The sequence below is a fragment of the Quercus robur genome, chromosome 7 (genome assembly GCF_932294415.1).
Source record: "Quercus robur chromosome 7, dhQueRobu3.1, whole genome shotgun sequence".
In the NCBI taxonomy this organism is placed as follows: domain Eukaryota; kingdom Viridiplantae; phylum Streptophyta; class Magnoliopsida; order Fagales; family Fagaceae; genus Quercus; species Quercus robur.
The window spans coordinates 30,271,335-30,298,171 of record NC_065540.1 but is presented as its reverse complement, the minus strand read 5'-3'; the positions used below and the strand labels follow the sequence as shown (position 1 = coordinate 30,298,171).

The window sequence follows — 26,837 nt, the reverse complement described above, 5'->3', positions numbered from 1 at the left end:
CTCTGAGTACACGCTCACGTGCGTGCTCAGAAGCTCTTCTATTTTTTAGGTAAGGGTTAATTTAGAACATTTATTATAATTTGGGATTACTAAATTTTCCAATCACAAAAAAATCTAGGGATGTGATGAAAAATTATTTCTCCACACATGATACTCATCACACTCCTAGGTTTTTTTTATGATCGGAAAATATAGTAATCCCAAATTATAATAAATTCTCTAAATTAACTCTTACCCAAAAAATAGAAGTGCTTTTGAGCACGCGCATGAGCGTGTGCTCAGAGGCTAGTTAATGTTTAAGGGGCTTTTCTTGTTTGGGATCCTCATTTTTTCGGTTCAAAAATACCCCTACACCTTTATGTTTAAGTAGAAATAAAACTAAAGGACAATTAGTTAAAAATACAATTCTAACTCCTACTAAAACATTACCTACAAAATAGGGTCACTTTCATCTTAATTTTCAAATTGTTTTATCTATGTATAAATTAGATTCTCAATATATATATATATATATATATATATAAACAAAAACATAGGTTTTTTTTTTTGGTACAAAAATTTGAACCGTGATTTAATGTAGTATTTTTAAATATTTTTTATATTTCCAATTAATCTTGAAAATTTAATGGCAATGCATGTGCCAAAAATTATGACACTAAACAAGAAAAAGAAAAAGAAAAAGCCTCATTGTATGCACGAAGCGTGTGTGATGAGGCTAGTATTCATTAATTTTTTATTGGAAAAAGTTTGGCTACAACTCTTATTGAAAAAAACTTAATATAACTATATATTTTGAAATAACCATTAAATTTCATATTCTTAACATGCATGTCAAATTTCATGCCAATCAGATGTTATTTACTATTTAATCTATAACTTATTTTTTATACATAATTTTATTTTACAAAAACTTGAAATTTAAACATTTGATTGATAATATAACTAATGATCTTTGATCTTTCAAAAATTTTGCAAGCATAGAGAATATAAGAAAAAAATGTAATTCAATGGCAGATTTATCAAAATTCACATCCAATAAAAAGATATCAAGCGAGCTGTAGCCTTAAACTACAACTAAGTGTCCATTTGGCAAAAATTATTTTTGTTAACTTATTTTACTATTTAGCTTATTTTTTTGTACTATTCATGGGTCAAACTGTACTATTTCAGCCAACTTTTACTTTTATCTATAGTACTTTCAACAAAAAAATTTTCAGTTTCAGCAAAATAAGTGGATTCTAAACAAACACTAAGTTTGTTGCCAAATTTTATCATTTTTATTTTTATTTTTGCCCTAGCTTTAAAAAATAAACAAATTTTTTTTTTCGAAAATAAGGTCATTTTTAGTTTTTGTACACTATTAGCATAAAAAGTAAAAATTACTAAAAACTATATATTTTTTTTGATAAATATTATGCAAATAAGTGACTGGAATCTAAATAAGTTCCGAATATTTGTACTTATTAGTTATTATTATTATTATTATTGAGTTGTATGTAGCAATAATGCAACATATTCCTCAATCCTAATAAAGTCTCTAAATTATTATCTTCTATACTTTTTTATTTTATTTTATTTTAAGAAAGAAGTTGTGATTTCTATGAAAGGGAAGCCAAGTTGGCTTGAAATATAACGAGAAGATGTAGAGAAACATCTTCCATTCACATTGAGAGACCTGCGACATGAATACTATATCTAGTTAAGTTATGAGCTATTTTGTACTCTCATTTGAGAAACATATATGGTTATAGAGGAATATTTATAACGATTTGGATCTAAAGTAATAAAATAGGTATAACATTTGAAAAATGGATATGTTTATATATATATTAGTAAGATTATTTCTATCTCTTTAGATTCAAAATGATTATATTTAGGTACAACAGTACATAGGGGTGTTTGCGGTGCGGTGCAGTTTTAGACCGTTTTTAGCACTACACTTTGTGGTGTGTGAGAGACCGCGCCCTCGGCCCGTTTTTATGGGATGTGTTGGGCCAAACCCATGTGAATGGGTGGAGTTGTGTTATTGCCTCTCAAAATAGAGGTTCGACTAGTTATATTTTTCCCTTCAGATTAAAGGTTTTACAATGGAGTCGCCACTTATTTAATCATTGGAAAAATAAGAAAACCATAATTGAAAAATTCCTCATTTTATTAATTTGAAATTGAATTTACATTGATCATAGGAAAATTACATGGCTTTGATCCTAGATACAATCTAAGATAAAGTACATGACTTCGTTTCCTAGTTACAATCTAAAAATCAAAAATTACATGGATAAGCATTTGATTTACTAACCCTTGATCTAAGCTCGAAGGCTATGTTACAAGGTGGGAAGGTGTTAGGCACCCACCTTGTCCGGTGAAACCGGTCTTCTAGATTATGGTGGCCAACATTCATATCACATTATCCAATATGTCAATCAATTTGTATGTTGAATTTAATGTGTGTGCATGTGATAAACCCTAATTCAATTTATTAAGCATGACATTTGGATTGAAAAATAAACTCTAGTGAATGTGTGTGGATAGTGATAACCTAGATTCAAGAATTTGAAAGAATTACTAAACAAACATGTTTTTCATATTTTTGATGTGGATTTAAGATTAAATCTAGTGATATGCATGAACATATGATGAACAACTAAGAACATGTGAAGAACACATAAGAATATTCAAACATATTCAAGGGAATTATCATGCTTTAATCTTAAATTCTCATCATGGCAATATAAACAAACAGTTAGGGAAGGGGATTATACCTTCATGCAAGATCCATATAGTGAAGGAAGGGACTCTTGATGGAGGTCCTAAGGGTGGAGGAAAAGAAGAGTTAGGAGAGAGAGAGTGAGTCTCACTCAATATCTTGAGTCTCAAGAAGATCAAGATATAATAAGACTACTCAACTTCACTAGAAGTCAAGAGAAGAGAAGAGAAGAGAAGAGAGGAGGGTTTTTTTTTGTGTGCTTTGGAATGAAGGAGAGGGGGGGTTTATATAGTAGTGGTGGAGGAAATATGAATGGAAGACCATTTAATGAGGGTTGACAAAGAATCATGAACCTAGACCTCATTTTAGCGTTTGGGGAAATCTGGTGCATTAAATGTGGAGATTGATGAGAGTGAAGAGCAAGTAAAGTTCGGTTTTCCCGTAGCTGCTGTAACAGCCTATAGAGTTAACTTTGAAAAATCATATCTGCCTCAATTCTGACCGGAATTGTCTCATTCTTATGCTCAAATTGAAGTCCCGGATGTCTAGTTTCTGGGAAAATTAATCTCATTTACAGATTCAAAATATGCTGAGAGATATAGATGAAATGGTGAGCAGAAGTCATTTGTTAGAAAATGGTTTCAGCACAATTAACATTAATAGGTCCCAAATTAGCTCCCAATTAACATTAAATGACTCCAATCACTCCCATTTCAGACTTAATTGGTTCCAAATTTACTCTAATTAAAAGATAATTGCACAAATTACTCATTGAATAATTAATGTTTAATTATCTAATTAATTAGGTGTGTGCAACCCTACCATAAAATGTAGTTCTAACCAATCAAATTATGACATATCATCGATCTCAAACTGATTATACTTATAACCAATTGAAATCAATTGTTCATAATCACATATAGTCGGATTTAATTTGTGATAGTGCATCTCAGCCATTAAAACTTGATTTGATGATAACTTTCAATCTAATGGTCCGATTAGGGCTCATGACCAGTCGATTTGATCGTTACAACATCAAGATCATTTTGGTAAAATGAGATTAAGGATCTAATGACCAGAATCAAGATGCATATTTCCAATGTGAAATTACCTTTTTGCCCTCCATGTGAGGTTAAATATGGGTTGCAAAATAGGGTGTCAACATGGTGCAGTTTAGCCAAAACCATAATCACACTGCACCTTATTTTTGCGGTCACATGTGCGATGCAGTATTTAAGATGCAATTTGAACTGTTTGAAACTAGTATATTTTTCAAATTTTAGAGTTTTCTTGCCCAGCCCAAAATTGCTTTTCCCTTTATTTTGGGCCAAGTTTTAAGCTATTGAGTTAATTTTTCTTTATTTTGGGCTAGATTTCCCAATCAACACTTGCTAGGGCTATTAAACTATATATATATATATATATATTTTTTTTTTTTTTTAAATTTTGAAAACTAAGGTTATTAAACTATTAATAATATATTTAATATTAAAAAAATATATTAATATATAGAGAAAGTGCAGTGCAGTGCGGTTTGTGCAGTTTTCTCATAATAAAACCGTAAACTGCACTACATCATGCAGTGCGGTGCATTGTTACTTGTGGTGCAATGCGGTTATACTGTTTTGTGAACGGTTTTGGTGCGGGCGGTTTGGTGAACAACTTTTTCAATGTAAATGTAAATGCACTTTTTTTTATAATAGAATTCTATCCTTTAAACCTCTAGACCCATTTATAAAAATATTAGAGAAGCGAAATGAGGTTTAGTAACAAAAAGTGAGATCAGATTCGTAAAGTTACAAAAACTAAAAAATTTGGGACTTGAGCAAAAGGTTAACATTGAAATTTACGAGATATGCGGTACTAAATTACTAACTAATAAGTGGTACTAAACTACTAACTACAAATACTTGTAATATTACAGAGTTCATAGTTGTTGGGTTAGTGAACCAACCAGTTCATAAATAGTTCAGGCTTGGCTTGATGAAAAGCCCATTCATTTTTTTTTCCCTCTCTCTAAATGAGCCAAGCTTGAGCCTTAATTTTAGTCTTTTAATAAACAAGCCAAGCTTAAGAAAAAAAAATTGTTCATGAACATGCTCGTGAACAATAGAGCTCAATATTAAATAGGACTAGCTTAAGTTGGTTTATGAGCCTAGTAACAAATTTAATATGAACTTAAAAAATAAACTCATAGTGTACTAAGCTTTTAATTGATTGAGAGCTAGACCCCAACTTCAAATTAAATGAGGTTGATAACATGCTTAATATTGACGTGATATGAAGTCCAAGTTCGGCTTGACTAATGAATCAAGCCAAGCCAAACTCAAGTTTTTGGACTTTCTGACAAGCTTAAATAGTTAAACTTAAACATAGTTTATAGGTTCAGCTCAAGTTCAAGCCAAATTTAAATATTTTACATTTGTTGTTGAGCTGAGCTTTAACACGCAGTACTTAACAAAACTCCGACTTGTTACAACCCTAGATAGTTGCATGCGCAAGGACATGAAAATGGGGAAGTGAGGTTAATTTGAAATTGGATTGTCAGGGTAGTACGAGGAAGCGGCAGATCTCTTCATCATATTATTATCCGTTTTTGCCTTTGCAATTCCAAAATGCAATTATAATAAAACTTTTTTTTTTTGATACAATCCTTTTTTTTTTTTTTGGACAAGTTTTTTGATACAATCCTAATAAAACTAAAATTAGAGATATTTGAGGGTGTAAATTATTAGATGCTTTTATTGGACCGCACGCCTTAGATTAGATGAAGGCCTAACGTGTCCTCCAGTCCAGTCCTTCTCGTCATCATCATGCCTACAATACCACTGTTCCATCACAGCCGTGTAAGCATATCACATTGTATTGTGTCATTTGTGTGAGTGTGTCACCAACGTGTGGTAAAGACTTTTCTTGCTTGTCTTACCGCTTCATTTTATTTCCTTTTAGACAAAGTTTCACTTTTTAAATGAACTATAAACCAATTTCACTGTAGCAGGTAGACATTTTATTTTATTTATTTTTGTTCATTTGTTGGTTAATCAACTTTGATTTTTTTGATTTTTATTTTTTTTCCATCACATTTAAGGGATGCATGTCAAGAAACTTGTACCTAAATTTGTTAGCGCATTTCTGGTATTTTTAACCTAAACATCAAGGTTCAAATCCCCCACCCCTCAGCTATTGAAATTAAAAATAAAGTTAAAAAACTTTGAGAGATGCATAAGGAAAGTGCATACAATAATAACAATAACAAAGAAGACATGATGTGAAGATAAAATCATCAATAAAATCATTTCTGATTATAAATAGGAATTTTCTTGTATACAAAAAGCGAGTGAGATAAAGACAATTCTACCCCTTTCTCCAGGCTACAAGCTCTATAATAACAATTAATAAAACAAACCTAAGTTTACACACCATTATCACCTCCAAAAGAATTCCCAAAAAAATTCCTAAGGAAAGAGCTTTGTTTCTTTAGCTTTTTTGTCTCTCTCTGCCTCTCTCACTCATTCTGAATCGCTTTCCATACTCCCCATGGCCTTCAATCCTCTTGGTCTCTGCATCACATAGCCAGAAAACAACCCCAAACAAAGAGAACCCCATTAATCAAAATCTACAAAAACCAGCCCTCATGTCAATTACAAAACAATGAATGAGAGAGGAAGAAGAGGCTGGAAGTGTCAAACAAAAGACCATTAAGATACAGATCTAAAAGTGTCAAACAAAAGACCAACCAACAAGTACCTTCTTAGAACTCTTCTTCTCTCTAACTTCATATCTCTCTTGACACATGTCAGTCAGCCATGCCCCAGGACTCACCAACTGCCCACCCACACAACCCCAAAACAAAGGTTAAATAATAATAATAATAATAATACCCCCACTATTTCACAACAAAATCTAAACCAGAGAAAACCAAATCAAAATTCAACCCAAACCAATAAATCACACACAACAAAATCTCATTACATATAATACATATTTCCTTCCAATTACTAAAAGGAAAAAGAAAAAAAGACTTACAAGTAAGCTTCTTTGGATGATCTTAGCCCTCTTCTTAGGCCTCTGGGGAGGCTTACAACCCTTCATAGCCAGAAAATCCTCCTCTTTCTCTTTGCTTGACAAAGTTATATACAGCTTTGGCCAAATCAACCCTCTATCATCCCCATTATGGTTATGATTATTATTAGTATTGCTATTGTTGTTAACATCCACCGATAATTTCCCATTCTCCTCCACAACCACTGACCCTCTTGTGCTATAGTACCTCTCTTCCTTCTCTGGGGACGCAGATTTCCTGTAACCAAACAAACCCCAACACCCCCCAAAAAAACCTTTTAATTAATTCCTCATTTTCCCCGAAAGGTAATTCTTAATAAACTGTAAAAGGACCTTTGAAACCAAAACAACACAAATCACAACAAGGACCTCAGGATTTAGGCTTTTTTTATTATTATTATAAGTTTTCCCTCGTTTCCTCAGCATCCATAGAAGAAAACAAAGAATTCAGAAAATTTGCTGACCTGGTGAGGGGATTGAGTTGAAGATGAGAGGCATCTTTGTCGGAAGAAGCAAATCTAGAGGTGATTTTTCTTCGGATTCCAGCGTTGAATCTGGCTGAGATTTCAGGGTCTTTGACTCTCACGCATCTGACTCGCTTTCTGTTTCCCCACTGTAGGAAAAGTTCAGGCTCTGAAGGCTGTTTACAAGCTCTCTGATTCCTCTCCTCTGTCTCCATATCTGCCCTCAAAACACCAACACACCACCATGAAAATGAAAATTTTGTCAACTGAGAAATCCCAAAAGCAAAAACACAGAAATATAGGACATGAAGAATTTTGGAGACCACCACTTGGGTTTTCTACAGAAACCCAAAAAAGCAAAAATCAAAGAAAATTGTTAAAATAAAAATAAAAATAAAAGAAGAAGAAGAAGAAGAAAATTTTGGGTTTTCTTCTGTTGAATCCAATGGAGCAGAAGTGGAGAGGAAGATGAAAACATCAGAGGGATTGTTCAGAAAACCAAATTGGCTTTCATGGATGCTCAAAAAGACTCATAAGAGGAAAATCAAAGACAAGAGACTGTGAAGTTGTAGAAGATTGATCTCTAACCTCAAGATCTAAGACAACACCTAAGAAGATTCCTTCCCACACTACCCCGCAATTAAAAGGCTTAATCAACTAACCCACAGAGAGAGAGAGAGAGAGAGAGAGAGAGAGAGAGAGAGAGCCTATGTTACAAATGAGGAGGAAGAAGAAGAAGAAGTCTTACAAGTAGGTAAATTCATGGCAGAGAATCCAAGACACCCCAAAAAGTAACAGATTTTATTGTGAGAAGCAAGATAATTTATCGAAACAAAAGAAATCCCAGATCGTTTCTTATAAGAAGATTATACTCAAATTCTGTCTCTCTCTACGTATGCCCTCTGAAAGGCTGCAGCTGTTATGGGTTGGGTCCTCTGTTTCCGTTTCTGTTTCTCAGTCTTGGTTTCTCTGTTTGTTCCTCTCAACCCTTTGTGGATTCTCCTTCCTCTCTTCCTCTTTCTCTCTGTCTGCCTCTCTGTGTTTTGTGTATTTATCCTTCCTATGCCACTGATAAAAATAACTGAACTATTACCATAACCGTTGGATTGGGAATCTACGGTGAGATGTCTTTTTCTTTTTAATTAAATATATATATATATTTTTTTTCTTTTGGACAAGAAAGAATAATAATATAAAAATAAAAAGAAAAAATATTGGGTGGGTTTTTTCAATATAGAATTGGGCCGGACATGGGCTCAAGCTTGAAGTCCATAACCCACTTATTCTGGTTCTAGAGGGATCAATATCTCTATCTCTCTCTGGAAAGCCCTAATAAACCGTCTTTCATTCAGAGTTGAGAGTTGAGAGTTGAGAGTTGAGATTCACACTTTGTTTGTTTGTGTGAAACTGAAAGTGAAAGCGGGGGAAAAATGTCGATTAGAGTGCTGAATCCAAACGCGGAGGTGCTGAATAAATCGGCAGCACTCCATATGAACATCAACGCCGCCAAGGGCTTGCAGGATGTCCTCAAGTCCAACCTCGGCCCCAAAGGCACCATCAAAATGTCTCTCTCTCTCTCTCTTACACGCTCACTCTCTCTCTCTCTCTGATTCTCTCTCTGACTCTCTCTCTCTCTCTCTGATTTTTGTTTTGCAGGCTTGTTGGAGGAGCCGGCGATATCAAGCTTACTAAAGATGGCAACACTCTTTTGAAAGAGATGGTCACTTCTCTCTCTCTCTCTCTCTCTCTCTCTCTCCCCTTAACCCTACATCTTTCTCTCTCTCTCTTTTACAATGCACCTTTTCTTCATTTTCTCTCTTTTTTAATTAAGGTCTATGAAATTTTTACTTAGGGTTATTGAAAAACAAAAAACAAAATTAATTTGTTTAGCGTTAAGTTTTAACAACTACTTCATTGGATGGAAAATATGGGATAAATTAGTTAGTAAGGCTCTGTTTCATGGTTTTAAAAAAGTTTTTTTTTTTTTTTTTTTTTTTTTTTTTTTAAAATTTCAAAATATAGACTCGGCTTGATTGATCGTTCGTTTTAAAAAGTGTTTTTACTATGTGATTTTCTTTTAATAAAAATTTTAAAGTAATTTCTGAGCATTGGATCTCTATTATGGTCACAATGAGGTTTGTTGTGTTATCCAAGGAAATGCACCAGTTTGTTTTTGTGGTGATTTTATTTATTATAGCAGCTCGGGCTTTCAAAAGTGTGTGTGTTGCCAGTGTTGGCTTTCAGTGAGTATATATTTATTAATTTCTGTGTGTTCCTTCTCCCATAATAGAGGTACATGAAACTTACCAATAATAATAATAAAAAAATTTATTGATGATAGAGAGAATGATGTTAGATCAGATAGAATGGCAGAAAACAATGTATGTGGCTGACTTAGATTGGTTGATGAGGATCCATAGAATCCACCCCAATTTGACTTAGTTGAGTTGAGTCAATTCGAGGACACTAAACTATTATAGACTAAGGAGTATTTTAAAGACTTTGCGTGATTTTAATTTGTTACTTCCTTACGAACATTCAGATGCTAGCTAATGGGTGTATCTTTCTAAATGGTGTTTCATTTCTTGGTATTTCATTAATGGTTGCAGCAAATTCAAAACCCAACAGCAATCATGATTGCAAGGACAGCTGTTGCCCAAGATGACATCAGTGGTGATGGCACGACTTCCACTGTGATCTTTATTGGCGAGCTTATGAAACAATCAGAACGATGTATTGATGAAGGTCAGTGGTGAATGAATTGATGCTATGTTAAAATCTGGAAATCTACTGGAGCTCCCAAAATTTACTTTAAATCTTGAAATTAATGAATTTATTAATTGACAGACCTTTAACACTTGAACTTGTGCTAAAATCATCTTTAATCACATTCTGTAAATGTAATCAGGATTTTACTAGCTCAACAGTCTCTTTAGGTCTACATTGCCTCCTAGCTCAACTGGAAATGAATTTGTGTTGCCAGGTTTTCCCAAAAGACCCCCCCACCCCCTTCTTAAAAAAAAGAAAAAAAAGAAAAAAAAAAAAAAAAGAGAGGTGGTAACTTTGCTATTCTGTCTAGTTTTCTAAAAGGAGAAACATGTTTGGTGGTTGAGACTTATGCATTATTGTAATCTTAGAACTTAGCTGTGTTGTTCATCTAGTATACTCTCTGTGTACTTAGTGCATTCCTTTTTGTTCAATAAAATTTATTACTAATTTCTTATAAAAAAAAAATATTTATGCTCATGAAACTTATTCTTGTTCCAGGAATGCATCCCCGTGTCTTGGTTGATGGTTTTGAGATTGCAAAAAGAGCAACTCTCCAATTTCTTGAAAAGTTTAAAACCCCTGTTGTTATGGGTAATGAGCCTGACAAAGAGATTCTGAAAATGGTAGCAAGGACAACACTCAGAACAAAGGTAACCTGTAATCTCTCTTTTAAATTTTCCATTCGAATCATGAGGTGGAATGGGATTAGGTTTTCATTTTGTATTTTGTTTATCAAAAACTAGATAAAAGAATTTTATTAAATAATTTACCAATGGTCTTTAGATCAAATGGCACCTCCTGCCCATATAAATTAGGTGGAGTATAAGGTCATGGGGTTTTAGACTATATGGGTTCTCTTTTTGGTAAATGACCTAATGGGTTTATGAGTTGTATTAACCTATCCCCATAGTTGTCAGTATCGTACGATACACGATACATATCGTGTGGAAAAAATTTCGTATCGTATCTGCGTATCGTAAGTGCTCATGAATCGTATGATACAGTGTGCGTATCGTATGAATCGTATCGTATCATAAAATTGTACGTATCTTACGATACATAGACAAATGCTTTAAAATGAGATTTTTTGTTTAAATTTGTACTTTTATTTGAATCTAACAAGTTGTTAGACTTGTTTTTAACAAAAAATTATTAGTTTACTTAATTTAGCCTATTAAAATAACATATTCATAAGTTTTTTTTCTCCTCTCTCCTACAATTGGACTTCACAGTACACACTTACCTTTCACTTTAATATTTAAAAATTTATTTTTAATTTTTTTTTATCGTTATTGTTATAAGTCAAAGAAACTAGAATGCCAAAAAAAATATATATATATTAAAAAATTATTAAAAAAAAAAGATTAAGAAGAGATAGTAATGTTAATGACGACGATGAAGAAAATTTTAATGAAGAAATAAATTTGCAAAATTATAAACATGATGATAGCATTGACTTAGATGGGGTTGATTAGGCAATTTGATGAATATGATGAAAATAAATTATTATTTTTGGGTCATTTGTAATATATTATCACTTTTGAATTTAAGTAATTTCAATGTGTATGTTACAAACACATGCTACTTTGTTTTATTTAGTTAGCTTGTTAAATATTATTACATAAGTGATGAATAAATTAGTCATTAGATGAATACATTCAAAATTTATAATGAATATACCCTTTATATATATATTTATAATTTTTTTATAAATTTTATTAAGTGTTTTTGTATCTTACGATACACGATATGATACGATACACGATACGAAAAAATTAAAAATCGATTTACGATACGATTCACGTTTTGACAACTATGCCTATCCCCACAAAAATCCATTATTTATGATTTGACTCTGACATTTTGTTCTGTCTGCAGTTGTATGAAGCACTTGCAGATCAATTGACGGACATAGTTGTTAATGCGGTGCGTTTTGTGCTCTGAAATTTATCTATGACTGCATGAGTTTTCATAAAGCTATTCAAGCTCCTTTTTTTCATCTAGTTAACTGGCTTATGCAGTTAACAGTTTGTGGTAGACCTTACATATTGTTGTGTAGTAAGCTGTGGTTTCTGTATGACAGGTGTTATGCATTCGCAAGCCTGAGGAAGCCATTGATTTGTTTATGGTGGAGATAATGCACATGCGGCATAAATTTGATGTAGACACACGCTTGGTATGTGTATCTTTTATAATGTTGGTTTGGGACCTTTTCTTTTTTCATGAATATAATATAGATTAATTCTGTGGAAAAAAAATTGGGTTCTCAAGTTGTGAATTTTTGTATTTTATCAACTCTAATACATATGCAGGATCTGTGGTCATTTATGTGCAGAGCTTTCTTATCATTTACTTTCTAATTTTTGCATAAAGCATTTGTATCTGGAGGCTGAATCTATGCCTCCTGTGTGATGACATTCATGGTTTAATTGAAACAATGCTTTCTGTCCTAGAATTGTTTACTTTTGATGGACAACAATGTATGCAATTTTATTAACACAGAAAAAAACTCAAGAAAGTATTTTATGTGTATATATGTATTTTGGTGGTTGAACTCATTGCAAGTGATTAAATGGTTAATTCTCTATCTTTTCTCACTTCCAGTTGCTTGGAAGAAACATTGCAGACGTGATTATGTTTCCATTTCACTTCTACCATTAAGTTCTGAATGGTTTCTTTGTATGGTGTAAGCTTAATAATAGATTGACCTATATATGAGTTATCTATAATTGTCCCACAATTTCTCATTTAAACTATGTTCATTTTTAGGTTGAGGGTCTTGTCCTTGATCATGGCTCTAGACATCCTGATATGAAGCGACGAGCGGAGAATTGTTACATCTTGACATGCAATGTCTCTTTGGAGTATGAGAAAAGGTAAATATTGAGAAGCATAGATAACAAAGAACGGAAAGAAGATGACCTATGTTGAGGTTTTGAAGGATTTTATTTTTATTATTTCAATTTTGTTATTTTTAAGTTGATTTATATACATCTTATGTATGTAAAAATATATGTTTATGACTTTATGTACTTCCTCTGCTTCAGTTTGTTAGTCTTCTATTCCATTTTGGGAGATGTCAACAAAAAAATTTCCTAACTTACTATTTATTTAAAAAGCCAACCCCCCTCTTTTACTAGAGTTTAAATTAAGGAAGGGTAGTTCTTGAAACTTGTACATTTTTATTTAAAAGACAATGCATTAAATGATGTTCCCATAAAATGTTGGATTTTCTTAGTAGGACCAACAATATGGGATGAAGAGAGTATATAAAAGTATGCATGCATTTATGTATGTTTATAAATGGACATTCTTGTGTGTGTAATACTTAGTTACCCTTTGTATTTATTTATCAAAAAACAAACATGAGTTGTATTATGGTTGATAATATGTGAGTTAATTTGTGCTCTTGATTTTTTATGCCATTTTCTGAGCTACAAGCAATGGGTGTAAGTAATGAGCTGTGTCATTTGTCTTATGATTATTATATGTGCTGTATATTTGTTCATGATGTTGTCTCATCTTGTCAACTGGGTTTTTTCTTTTGTTACCGTACTTGTCCTCCATACCTCTGTTATTCAGCCCTTTAAGACCACTATTTATCCAGAATAAAAACTCAGTTCTGATAAATAAATAAAAGAGATTTTAGCATATATTTTAAGTCAATTTCATTATGAGTAGAAATGGGAGTCTTGTTTATTATCTATTTCCTTCAAAATAATAGGCAAAAATGCAATTTACAGCCGCTAACTTTGCCCAAAAATCATTTTAGTCTTTTAAGTTTGAAGTTGGTCATTTTACTTTGTTCTTTAAGTTTAAAGTTGGTCATAGAAAATCTTATTAGCCCTTTAGTCCTTAAAGGACTAAAATGATTTTTGGGCAAAGTTAGTGGGTGTAAATTGCATTTTTGCCAAAATAATACAACCGTAGAGAAACATTTATCCTGATCATATATATATATGTATGTATGTATGTATGTATGTATGTATATGCATTAGATCCAAGGTTAGCATTGTGTGATTTTATCAATATTGTTTGAGAACATAGTTTAATTAATACTTTTCCTCTCAGTGAAGTAAATGCAGGCTTTTTCTACTCAAATGCAGAGCAGAGAGAGGCAATGGTTGCAGCTGAAAGGCGTCAGGTGGACGAAAGAGTTAATAAAATCATTGAACTGAAAAATAAGGTAGCTACTTCTAGTTGTGTCCTTGTTTAGATTGTAAGTATATTAGTGTAGATGTGCAGATTTATGGTTTTTGATATATTACTAATTCTTGTGGTTGAATGCAGGTTTGTTCTGGTAATGACAATAACTTTGTTGTCATTAATCAAAAGGGAATTGATCCCCCATCACTGGACCTTCTTGCGAGGGCAGGGGTAAGCTGTGCACCATTGTTGTCTTGTTTCTCACTTATTGATTTAGCTTTGTGTTTGTTTAATCTTTCAGTGTTTCCTGAATGGTCTCTATTTGTGTTTAAATGGATCCCATGCTAGTAGTAACTTTGATCACTTTGTTGTCAAATTTAATCCTCAATCAATGTTAGTGAATAAAACATGGGGCGGAACTAATACTTGATGCCATACTACTTCCTTTGAGATGCTAAATTTACATGTTGCAAATCATTGTTATCAAGTCATTCTGGTCACTTATTTGATGATTACTGTTCAGTATATAATCATGCTGTAAACTTCTGTTTCACATGCCTGGTACAATATTTGTTTATGAGTATGGGGATTACATGAGCAGTTGTTTTGCATTGTAAATTTCTTGTAAGCTTATTAGTTATACTATAATTTGTTGCATTTTACTTTAACTTGTTTCCAGTTTTCTAATTCACTGCTTTTCTAGATTATTGCCCTTCGGAGAGCAAAGAGGAGAAATATGGAACGATTGGTTTTAGCCTGTGGAGGAGAGGCTGTGAATTCTGTAGATGATTTAACTCCTGATTCCCTTGGTTGGGCTGGACTAGTCTATGAGCATATCCTAGGGGAAGAGAAGTATACCTTTGTTGAAAATGTGAAGAACCCTTATTCTTGTACAATCTTAATCAAAGGTACTTGAACCATTTTTATAGCTTCACCCAACTGTTAAAAGGTAGACATTATTGTCATTATTCAACCACTTGACCAGAAGGCTATTGCAATAACCTTTTTTGGCAATGCTTTTATGGTATGTGTTATAATATGACCACGGGCAAACTCAGTTGTGATTTAATCCTTATTGCCATCATTGATGCTGCAGGGCCTAACGACCATACAATCGCCCAGATAAAAGATGCTGTTCGTGATGGTTTGAGGGCAGTCAAAAATACTATTGAAGATGAATCTGTTATCTTAGTGAGTTTCCTCTATAGAAGTTTCTTGGAATTTGCATGAAGATTTTGAACCTTCTGTCATACCAATTCAATAAATATTGTCATGTTAATTTCCTCGATAATGTTTATCTTAATATCCTTGATACAAATAACTCTTGCATATGTAAATTACCCAAAAAAAAAAAAATAGTATTATTCTACAGTTTGCAACGGTCTGATCCCTCTTGAAGTAAATGCTGAACATGGAATTTTTTTATTTTTTTTTAATAAAAAAAGTGATAGGTGAGAAAAGTTTGAAATTTGACAGATTAGTCTTCCATGATATGGTAGACCCCAAAGGTATGATGGATGCTAGTTTAGTGTGACCGAAGTTGTTTAGACTAGCATTTTTACAAAGCTTCTACCGTGAGTTTTATCAGAATGATTGCAACAAGGGGACTGATTTGTCTTTTTAGATGGGGAAGCATACAGTGGGATTATAGGATTTTTGTTTACATGTCTAAGGTTTGATTAAACACCTGATGGAAGGAATTTTTTCAGTTGTTCAGATGCATTTATCTGCCAATTGAATTCTTACTACAATTTGTTCGCTGGGAATATGAGTAGGCCAGGTTACAACAAGATTGAGTCTTTCTTGGTTAGACATGCTTAGTAGGAGACTTCCTTCATGTTCTGCCACCGTTCACTGGAAACTTGCTGGTTATTCTTTGGATGCTGTATTGGTGTTTCATATTCCCATCCTAGAGATAGGAACATAAATTGAGAGATCAAATCGTCAACAAAAAGGAAAAATAGAGAGATCAGGAAAAAGAAATAGGATGCATCAGCAACTATTACAATCACTGAATTTTTTTTTTTTTTGTTTATTTATTGCTGAGTAATACAAAGGCCGAATTAGTTGTTCATTAGTTCCTGTATGTACTCTTTAACTTAAATTATTGTTTTGAGTCTTTAATATGGTTGGCTGTTGTAAGACTCAGTTTTAGACCATGCTCGCATCAGTGCTAGTTGTAATAATGGCTTGCTTTACTGGTGTATATTTTGGATGATGAAGTATGCTTGTCTTTTGTTCAGGGTGCTGGAGCTTTTGAAGTTGCTGCCAGACAATATCTAATTAACGAAGTAAAGAAGACTGTTCAAGGGGTAACAAAATGTCTCCCAAAATTTTCCCTGCACATAATTTTTTTTTCAGCATTAGTTATCTCTCTGATCATTTTTGGCATTTACAAACTTGGATCAGCGTGCTCAACTTGGTGTTGAAGCTTTTGCCAATGCTCTTCTTGTGGTGCCCAAGACACTTGCTGAGAACTCTGGGCTTGACACTCAAGATGTGATCATTGCTCTTACAGTATGCTTTCTTTAAAACTTATATCCATTTTTTTCCGTATTCTTTCCGTTACTAAAAATGGGGCAAAATGAGAAGAATAAACATGTTTGAACTTTGTTATGCCAACTGGATGATCAGGGAGAGCATGATCAGGGGAATATTGTGGGATTAAACCAGCACACAGGAGAGCCTATTGACCCCCAAATGGAGGGAATTTTTGATAACTACTCCGTGAAGCGCCAGATCATAAACTCAGGGTAAGTTGGAAGTTGTATTTGAATTATAATACTTTTTAACTCTTTTGCCCTTTTTGTAATATTTTATTTAGTCTGCTTTTGGTATTAATTTTGATCAAGGGATTATCTAAAAATCCTTCAGTTGGATGAATTTGAATCTCTCTCTCTCTCTCTCTCTACACTTTTTTCCCCCTTGAATAAGATAAATGCCGTCATGCACTTAGTTTCATGTGCCATATCACATTGTGAATGGTGGCATTCTCCATTTCCATCATAAGAGCTCATGTTTCCAAGGAAACATATGGGGAATTTCTTTCCCAAGTTTTCTTTAAATTTCATTGTCAATTTCTGACCTTGCTTTTATGTTTTCTGGTTTTACATAAATGAGCAAATGTGATGTGCTACTCTTCTTGCAGGCCTGTAATTGCATCCCAGTTGCTATTGGTGGATGAAGTAATTCGTGCTGGGCGAAACATGCGGAAACCAAATTAGCTCGTGATCTGCTTGAGGATGCATGTTTGTCATGTGGAGGTTTTCTTCAATGAGTGAGAATTCTTGAACTAACTTTATGTAAAAGGGTCTCATGTTTTGAGGATCATTATCTAGGGAATCTTCATATGCATCTGATGGGGAATTTTGTTTAGTGTGTATTGTGTTATAAATCTTTATTTCTCTAGTTTCACAGTTTTTAATGGGTGGCCTGTCCTGAGGAATGTCTTGTGGGCATTTACATCTTTAGAACCTTTCATCTAAGTTGGCACTTTGGGGGAAAAAGTTAAAACGACATTCATGATTTCAACTTCATTGTGGTTGTTGATGCGAATATGTGAATTCATGCGTAGCCCATTAAGAATTGTCTCAATTATTTGATATAGTAGTAATATAACTTATCAAAAAAAAATTTATTTGATATAGTAGTAATATAATATTTGAAACCTCTGTCAAAGGGATGAGAGTATTTTAAAATTTGTTGGATTATACCAATTTGATTTATATGACAAATTAGAATGAGGGGATATCGGGTTTCTGCTGGTGCGTGTGCTGAGTGTCCTAGTAAAAAATGACCATGGGAAGGCATTCATGATGAATGGATAGGGAAAGATGGAGCAAAAATAAAATGGAACTCTTCAATATTTAATATATGGTGATGACCATTTTTTCTAAGGTCCATACAAGGCTAAAGCCCAATCATTTAGGGATTTAGCCTTAAATGATCCAAACTCAGCATAGTTTAATGGGGAAATTGGATGAATCTGGTATGAAGGGCGAAGGGAAGGCCTATTTTATTTTGAGCTTACCCAAGGCTTAGAAAATGTATTTTGCCAAGTGGGTTGGGAACACTTGCAAAATCCATAACCCTATGTGCTAGCCACAAAAATAAAAGAGAGTATTAATTGCCTTAAACCTTGAGAAAGCATTTTGACTTCGTTAAATGCAAACTAATAAGGTCCCTTAAATTTAGCAGTTTTTTAAAGGGGTTGTTTATCCTAAAAGGGCACTAGTAAAGTTGGTTTAATCAAACAGATTGCCCAAAATCAGTACAAAATCCTTTGGTGGGCTTGACAACAGGGCTGAATGTTTCATCATAATTCAAGCCAAACTGTTGCAAATACCCCTTTGCCACCAACCTAGCCTTACACCTTGCAATTGAACCATCACTTGTTTCTTCAACTTATACACCTCATTTGCAAGTGACAAGCAATTTTAAATGTGGGAGGTTCTTTGAAAGTGAAATCAATTGTAGCTTGAAGCTTTGGGTTTATGAATTCCCAGCTTTGACCTAGTGACCATGAGATGAGCATCAGCAGTTGAAGAGGCAAGTTTAATGGGGAATTTGCAGATGAGAGTAAATTCTAGACAGGTTGTGAAGAACGAGAGTCAATAGATGCTGGAGTAATAGATTGAGAGGTTGAAAGTGAGGATGACAGAAAAGGTAAAAGAGAGACAGAATTGGGAGGCGTAGGAGTAGTAATCGAACTTGGAGGTGTAGGTGCAGGTTTTGTAGTAGAATTTGAAGGAGTAGAATCAAGAGAGCATGAGGAAAACCAAGAATCCAAATCAGAAAGGGAGGAATGAGAGGCAGTTTTGACAAAGGTAAATAGGTCTTAATTGAATCTAGCATAATAGGTTATGTAAATTTTCTGATTTGAAGGGTCATAGCATATGTAGCCTTTGTTAAGGGTGGATAGCCGCCTAAGAAAATACATTCTGCAGACCTGGGTTGGACTATATGCTTATTGTAGGGTCTAAGAAGAGGGTAACATGCACGACCGAAAGTCTTACGGGCAGTAAGATTAGGAAGAGAGGAATGAAGACGTTCCCAATGAGACTTGAAGGCAAATAATGAAAAGGGAAGTCTGTTTATGAGGTAAAGGGCTATGATAATGAATAGTACCAAAAATTGAGAGGGAGATTGGCTCTATAGAGTAAAGTAAGACCTGTTGTAACAATGTGTTTGTGGTTTCTTTTGAAGACGCCATTTTGTTAAGTTACATGAGGACAAGAGACTTGATGAAGAACTCCATAAATAGAGCAAAAATTCTTAAAAGCATTGTTTATATACTCCTCCTTCATCATTTCTAAGAGTTTGAAGTTTAGTAGAAAATTAATTTTCAACCATGGATTTAAAATGATAAAACACTTGCAAACTTCAGTTTTCTGCTTAAGTAAGAACATCAAAGTGAACCTAGTGAAATCATCTACAAAGATGTAATATCTGAAACAAAGCAAAGAGGTAATGGGTGCTGGACCCCAACCATCACTAATGAACAAGTTCCAAAGGGCTAATAGAATTTTGTACATGTTTATTCAATGGAAATCTGTGCATTTTAGACACTTATACAATATGTACATGTTGAACAAACAAACTCTACTTGGCTAAGAGAAGCAGAAGAACATACTTCACTAATAGCAGAATGCAAGATCCTAGAACTAGAATGACCAAGTATATTGTGCCAAAGCAACACTTGATCTTGAGTTATGGAAGAAATTGCAGGACTTTTAGATGTAGATTGGGTGGAATATGCAGTAGTAGATGATAAGGAAGAGGCTAGAGGAATGGGATAGACACCATCCTTACTTAGGTCGTTTGTAAATGACTTTCCAGTAGGCAAATCCGGAATTGAGAACTGGTTGGAATCAAAATAACAAAAAACATTATTTTGTTTGCACAATTTATGAACTGACTGTAGATTAGAAGTAAGTTTTGGGACTCTTAAATGTTTTTGCAATTGAAATTTATGAGAGGAAGTAAGAAGCCCACCATGACCAATGTGTGTTACTGGAAGTTCTTGTCCGCTCCCAACTGTAACAATCTCATTTCCATTGGTAGGCTGTTGTCAGAGTGAAAGGTTGGACAGATTGTGAATGAAATGGTCAAAAGCCCCTGTATCTGTCAACTAAGAAGCAATCCCTTGTGCCTCAGATGTGTTAGTGGCCCTGGCCATAACAGCAACCTTTGATGGAGGGTGTCTGCCTTGAAAGGCGAAGTTCATCTTGTAGTAACAATCAATGGCAATGTGGCCAATTTTACCACAGATTTGACAGGTAGGTCGTTGGTTTGGGTTTCCAGTTGGCCTCGGTTGATTGGAATTCAAGCTTTGATTTGGATTGAAGCCACTATACTAATCATAACTCAAGCTTTGATTCTGATTTGGATTGTAACCACCACATCCGCTGAAATTAGTTATATACCACCAAGACCTCTATGAGGTCCTCTTCCTTTACCTAGTAAGAAGCTTTCAGATTGAGAATTGACAGCCATAGCCAAGGTGTTTGACTCAAAAATCCTGATCCAAATTTCTTCTTTATGGCTCTTTCTTCTGTATTTGAGCAAAGTATTCAATTCTTTAATGGAATGAATGTCACTTCTAGTTCTTAGGGCTGAATTGAAGGCATCAAATTCCGAAGACAGACCATCACAAGTGCTATATGAAGCAATTCCTCATCATCTAAACACAAATTGCACTTAGCTTGTCATGAATCTGCTTGATTCTTTGAAAATACACATCAATCCTATTGTTCACTTTCTTGATAGCAATCAATTCATTTTGAAGGTTCATGATGTGAGACCTTGAAATGGAAGAGAATCTCTTTTTCAAAACCTTCTAAACGCTTTTTTTCGAATTTCGTCCCCACAGTAAGAATGAGAATCAAGGTGATAAAGTGGAATTGATGAATGTGAATAGTGCTTGTTCACAACTCTTCCAATCAAGGATGTCAAAATCAGGATCTTATGTAGGATTGCAGAAGGTAAGTAAGATCGTGGATTGTAGGATCGGATTGTGGATCGTAAAATCCTACCTATTTTCATATTTGAAGCAAAAATCACATTAAGGGTGTGTTGGGATATTACTTATTTTGCTGAAATTGAAAAATTATTGCTGAAAGTACGGTAGATAAAGGTAAAAATTAGTTGAAATAATACAGTGAGGCCTATGAATAGTGCAAAAAAGTGTAGTGAGACCTATGAATAGTAGTAAAAATAAGTTGAATAATGAAATAATTTTCATTTTTCATCCTAACCCAAACGCACACTAATAGTGACTTTGTATATTGAATAATCATGTAAATTATGAATCTTCCATTAAAAAAAAAAAAAAAAAAGATTTTAATCATATGATGTAATTTACATATTTTACATTGTTACGTTTATATTAATAAAATAAATATATTTAAGTTTTAACGTAATGTATTTAAAAAGTTCAGTGAATGTTTAATTAGAAACCAGCCAAGTACCAAAATACTAGCACACTTTTTCCTTCAACGGCAACTCTTGAACCCTCATCAGCACCTAACATTGATAACCAAATAATATAATAGTGATTACACATTCACACTATACACATGTAACTTTTATTTATTATTATTTTTTAAAAAAATCTATAAAGAAAGGCATTAGAATTGTTATTTCATTATTTTCATCAGAATTTGTACCATCATCTTTTGGTCAACACCCTTTGCTAACCGCTCAACCGAAGATAAGTTCTTCAAACTAATTTTTTCTTTTGCACTTGATGGTTTAGGTATTTTTTTCTTTTACCTTCAAGTTTTACATAACACATACCAACTCATTCATTTTTTTTTTTTTTTTTTTTTTTTTTTTAAAACAATTTTCTCCTTTTTGAGTGTACTTAAAGTTGTACTAATTTTAATAGAGAATTCTCATTTGGGGGATAATATACTAAAGTCATTTAGTCTTACTATTTCAAATGTACTTCAATTACTTTCACAACTTAAAGAGCTATATGTTAAGCTCAATATTCTTATAGCAAAAATTTTCAATTCAAGAAAGTCATCTCCATATGAGTCTCACTACTTAGTTGATACATTTATGAAGTACAATGTCTTAGTCTTGAAATTACAAATTAGAACTTATAAAGATGAACTTAAAAAAAAAAAAAAAAAAAGATTTTTACATTTTGGTAGGATCAGTAGGATCCCCTACGATCCTACATGTGATTGTATAATTTTTACAATCCTTGTGTAATTTTAAACGTTTTGGTGAGGTCGGGTCGTAAAATCGTGCGATCTTACAATCCAGATTGCGATTTTGACAACCATGCTTCCAATTAACAAACTCATGATTACCAAAGGAGTACTTAAGAAATTGTTTAGGCGCAGTAATTGAATCATCAATGCCACCAATCATTAAATAGGTTTTTAGAATTATCTTAATATGATGTTTCCACAGCACGTAGTTGGTGTGGTCCAGTTTCAGTCATCATATTGGACATGTTGGAAAGTAGTAACCGAGACAAATTGATTGATGGATTAGCATCCATGGAAACTGTGGATGAACTCGATGAACTAGAGGTTGAAGAAGATTAAGAATTTGTATTGGCCATGAAAGTCTATGATATCATGAAAATTAAAATTGACTAATAGGGAAATTGAATTTTTTTTTTTTTTTTTTTGAGAAGAAACTGAATTTTTGTTGATTAGTGAAAATGAGATATACAAATCTTGATTAACTAAATAAGAACATTAGCATCAGACGTTCTAAAAAAATGATATTTTAATATATCAAAAAGTTACTTTATTTATTTTAACACATCACTTTACAATACACCATATATTATATGTTCTATTCTTTTACCATTTTATTTAAATTTTCATTATTTAAAAAAAAATCTTTTTATGTTTTCTTTTTTGTTGTTCCCAAAGTTTCAGTGAAGAGATTGAGGAGAGAGAATGTTTGAATATTATTAATTAATTCCCAAGTCCCCAACCGGTAAGAAGAGTGAGAAAATTTTAAATAAAAAAATAACCAAATATTTATACCGTCTATTTGTACAATAATAGTATTAGTTGTGCCAAATGTTAAAAAATGCTAAATTGCGTTTGGCACAAAAAACACTCATCATATATGCCAAAATCCCTTTTTCTTGCAACATGCTATATTAAAATTCTACTAAGAGCTGTGCATTAGTTGTTGCAAAAATATGTCATTTTAACACATCAAAAAATCTACTCTAGCATTAGTTGGGGCAAAAGTATGTCATTTTAACGCATAAAAAAATCTAATTTATTATTTTAACACATCATTTTACAATACCCTTTACATCACATGTTTTATTTTCATGTTCTATTAATTTTTTTTTTTTTTTATCTTTCTTCCTCTCGGTCTATGGTCTATCTTCTCTGAACATCGTTCTTCCTTCTTCCCTCTTCCTCTCCCTCTTTGATCAACCATCTCATACCCATTCACAATCACAATTAAAAAACCCATTTCAAAACCAATCTATCTCCAGCCAACCAATAGAATCATCCAAGAAATCAAATGCAAATGTGAATCTTTCTCCTCACTCCTCCATGTTCCCACCACGTCGATCTCATCTCCACCACTAACCATGTCGATCTCCACGACGAGGTCTGAGTTACTCGGCAAAACTTAATGATGAACATGAATTGTGGACGCTTCCAAAAGTTTCCCCTTTTACAGGTTTGGGTCATCACACATTGGGTCCTTGGCGACGTGACTCTTATGTGCTTGTGTATTTAGAGTGGGGTGTGTGTGTGAGTCCCTTTTTCTTATTTTTATTTTAGAAGTCAGTACCAACCATTGGTTTTGTATTAGGTGTGAATGGTCACCTAGATGTCTAATTTATTTTAAGTTACCTAATTAATTAAACCAAATTTAAAAGTTCGTTAATTAAGGTAAACCAAAAGTCTTTAAACTAAAGATCTTGGACTCGGAAGTTTGGTTACATGTGGGGAAGGTGTTAGGCACCCTGCAACACCTATCCGAAGATAGTTCCTCATTTTAATTTATTCCAAATGTTAATTTTTTATGAAAAAATAGAATACTTGGCATTTTATTTATTTATTTATTTTGGAAAGTTTTTTGTGAACAATATATATATATATATATATATATAGAGAGAGAGAGAGAGAGAGAGAGAGAGAGAGAGACACACACACACACACACACACACACACACACATGTAAATATTTATGTATAGCTAACATGGGAATATTAACTCCAACAAAATTTATACAATCAAGGTATGTGAGATATATATAAGTAGCATATGAGATAGAGCATACAAATATACTATATAATAGCATGTGAATATTAAGTACTATACAAAAACAAACACAACATAAAAAAAGAGATGGTTGGAAGAGTAGCACCTTGTTGTCATCTCCCATTTTCTGGTTGGAAAAGTAGTCGTTTCGACTATCACAATCATGTACTCCATTGCTCCCCTTTCTTGTAAATAGTCACTACCTTTCAATACAAGTCATTAGTTTTTTCTTTATTTGTATAATTTATGTTTTATTATATTAATTCAATATTTAATTTTTTTTATTTTAATTTATGGTTCTCCACATTGTGTTCTGTTCTTAAGATTTACATTCATATTAACAAAAGTGTATCAAACAAATATAATCCGATCATGAATAAATGTATCTATTTCCCTATGTTCCCATCTATGGACTTGGTTTTTTTTATTTTGCTTTATTTAAACGATGGATTCGTCGGATTTGCTGGGATATGAGAAGCCTTTATTTATTTATTTATTTATTTTATTGAAAAAAAAAAACGGATAAGATAATAATGGATAAGATAAGATACGAACTAAATCTGTGGTAGTACATCAATTTTGACTTAATCCATATTCTTATCTATCTAGATTCTTATTTTAGAAGTTGGTGTATTTGCATCTAATATGTTCTTTTTTTTTTTTTTTTTTTTTTTTTTTTTTTTTTTTTTTATGTTCAGAATCGATTAGCAATATTTTTGCTATTTTACTATTTTGATTTCGGTGTGCAATTAAATCTAATTTTTTATTCCGATTGGATCTACACATTTTTGTTTTTTTGGACCTTGTTGTCATCTCCCATTTTCTCATTTTTAATTGTGCAAAAACATGACAAAAAGAAACTTATTAGTGCCAAGAAATGTTAGAGACAATGTAAGCTTATTGGGTGTTCAAAGACTCAAGAGAAAGAGCCTTTTGAACACAAATCCACAAACTACAACTATTCTAGGAAAAGGCTAAGAAATAAAAAGGTTACAACGTTAGCTTTATTATTTTGGAAATGCCTATTTTTTCTTAGAAAATATTTTATTTTGAGATTTTGAGAATAACAATTTTTTTACGTGGTAAAAGTGTTTTATGAAAACATTTTCTTCTTGAAAACTCTTTTTTGAAAACTTGTATTTTTTAAAGGAAGCAACCCTTTAAAAAAAAAAAAAAAAAAAAAAAAAAAAAAAAAAAACTTTTTTGAAAATACATGGAGAACATTTCATAAAAAGCTTTGAAAACTTTTTTTTTTTTTTTTGAAGTTTCGGATTTCTTCCAAAAAAAAAAAAAAAGAGTTTGGTTTATATTTTTTGAGAAAAAAGATTTTCGGGAAAAAAAATGGACAGATTTTTAGTTTTAAAAATAAAGGTTTTGAAAACATTTTTATTTTTATAAAGAAAACAGATTTGAAAACCTGTTTTTTTATTTATTAAAAAACAGTTTTTTTTATTAAGAAAACAGATTTTTTATTTTTATGAAAACAGATTTTATAAAACAGTTTTTTACATATAAAATAAGTTTTGAAAAAAAAAAAAAGAAAAACAGATTTTTTTTTGTTTAATAGAAATTTCGGGTTCCCCCCTTAAAAAAGAATTTTCTTTTAAAGGCACCTTTGAAAACATTTTTGAAAAGAAGCGTTTTTGAAAGCACTTTGAAAAACGTAGAAAAGGTTTTGAACACAAGACATTTTAAAAAGATCCTTTTTTGAAAAAGACTTTATCTTTAGAGAAAAGAGGTAGGAATAGATTTAGAAAAAGCATTTTCTTAGAATAGGATGTAGGGGAAATGTTTTACCCAAGTATGTTCATTTTATGGCACATTATTAATGAGAAATGTAAAGGAACAAAAAAATAAATAAATAAAGTGCAGAAAATAAATTGCAAGGAAAATAAAGAGCTTGAAATTAAATGACATAAAAGTAAAGAGCTTGGAATATTGTAAAAAATTGGTTAAAAAGGGGGTTTTTTTTTTTGGGTCTCTCTTAAAAAGATTTTAATATCTTTCAAGCCTTATGGATCCTTCAACATAAAGAAATGAGAATTCTAAGCCATCATCATTCTTATAAGACATCCATATTGTGCTCTAATGGAGGTTTAAAAACCATTTAAGAGAGATGGTATAAAATCTTTTTTTATTTGGGTGTCTAGATATAGTGTGCGTGCATGCGCGCGCGTGTGTATATATATATATATATATATATATAAGTGTAATATATTAAAAGGGGAGAGGGGATGTGCAAGAAATTAAATGGAATGATATGAAATAAAAGGGGATGGGGATTGCTTGAAAGTAAATGGCATGAGATAAAATAAATGGGATGGGGATTGTCTGAAAATAAATGGGATGACATAAATTAAATGCATTAAAAGTAAAATCCCTAGATGCCTAGGTGGGATGAGATTTCCTCCCCCTAAAGGTACTTCC

At 32.6% G+C, this 26,837-nt stretch overlaps 2 protein-coding genes across 4 annotated transcripts; one reads left to right on the top strand and one right to left on the bottom strand.

Moving 5' to 3' along the window:
* Positions 1–5,976: 5,976 nt before the first annotated feature.
* On the bottom strand, positions 5,977–8,276 carry LOC126693092 (uncharacterized). Of its 3 annotated transcripts, XM_050388960.1 has the most exons (6): positions 7,982–8,275; positions 7,822–7,867; positions 7,234–7,450; positions 6,734–7,007; positions 6,455–6,532; positions 5,977–6,267 (listed from the first exon to the last, which is right to left on the bottom strand). In XM_050388960.1, exons 3-6 carry the CDS (start codon positions 7,446–7,448, stop codon positions 6,217–6,219), a joined length of 618 nt encoding a protein of 205 aa, XP_050244917.1. In that variant the 5' UTR covers positions 7,449–7,450; positions 7,822–7,867; positions 7,982–8,275; the 3' UTR covers positions 5,977–6,216. The 3 variants fall into 3 exon arrangements, with proteins under 3 accessions (XP_050244917.1, XP_050244916.1, XP_050244918.1); XM_050388959.1 differs by lacking the exon at positions 7,822–7,867 and having other exon boundaries at positions 7,982–8,274; XM_050388961.1 differs by lacking the exons at positions 6,455–6,532; positions 7,822–7,867 and having other exon boundaries at positions 7,982–8,276.
* A 265-nt stretch (positions 8,277–8,541) lies between these two features.
* LOC126693091 (T-complex protein 1 subunit zeta 1) lies at positions 8,542–17,684 on the top strand. The gene is made up of 15 exons (XM_050388958.1): positions 8,542–8,797; positions 8,890–8,953; positions 9,843–9,978; positions 10,501–10,652; positions 11,881–11,928; positions 12,086–12,178; positions 12,772–12,878; positions 14,074–14,188; positions 14,293–14,379; positions 14,852–15,056; positions 15,245–15,339; positions 16,392–16,460; positions 16,558–16,665; positions 16,783–16,901; positions 17,297–17,684. The coding sequence occupies exons 1-15, from the start codon at positions 8,664–8,666 to the stop codon at positions 17,370–17,372; spliced, it is 1,608 nt and encodes a 535-aa protein (XP_050244915.1). The 5' UTR covers positions 8,542–8,663; the 3' UTR covers positions 17,373–17,684.
* The last annotated feature ends 9,153 nt before the right edge of the window (positions 17,685–26,837 follow it).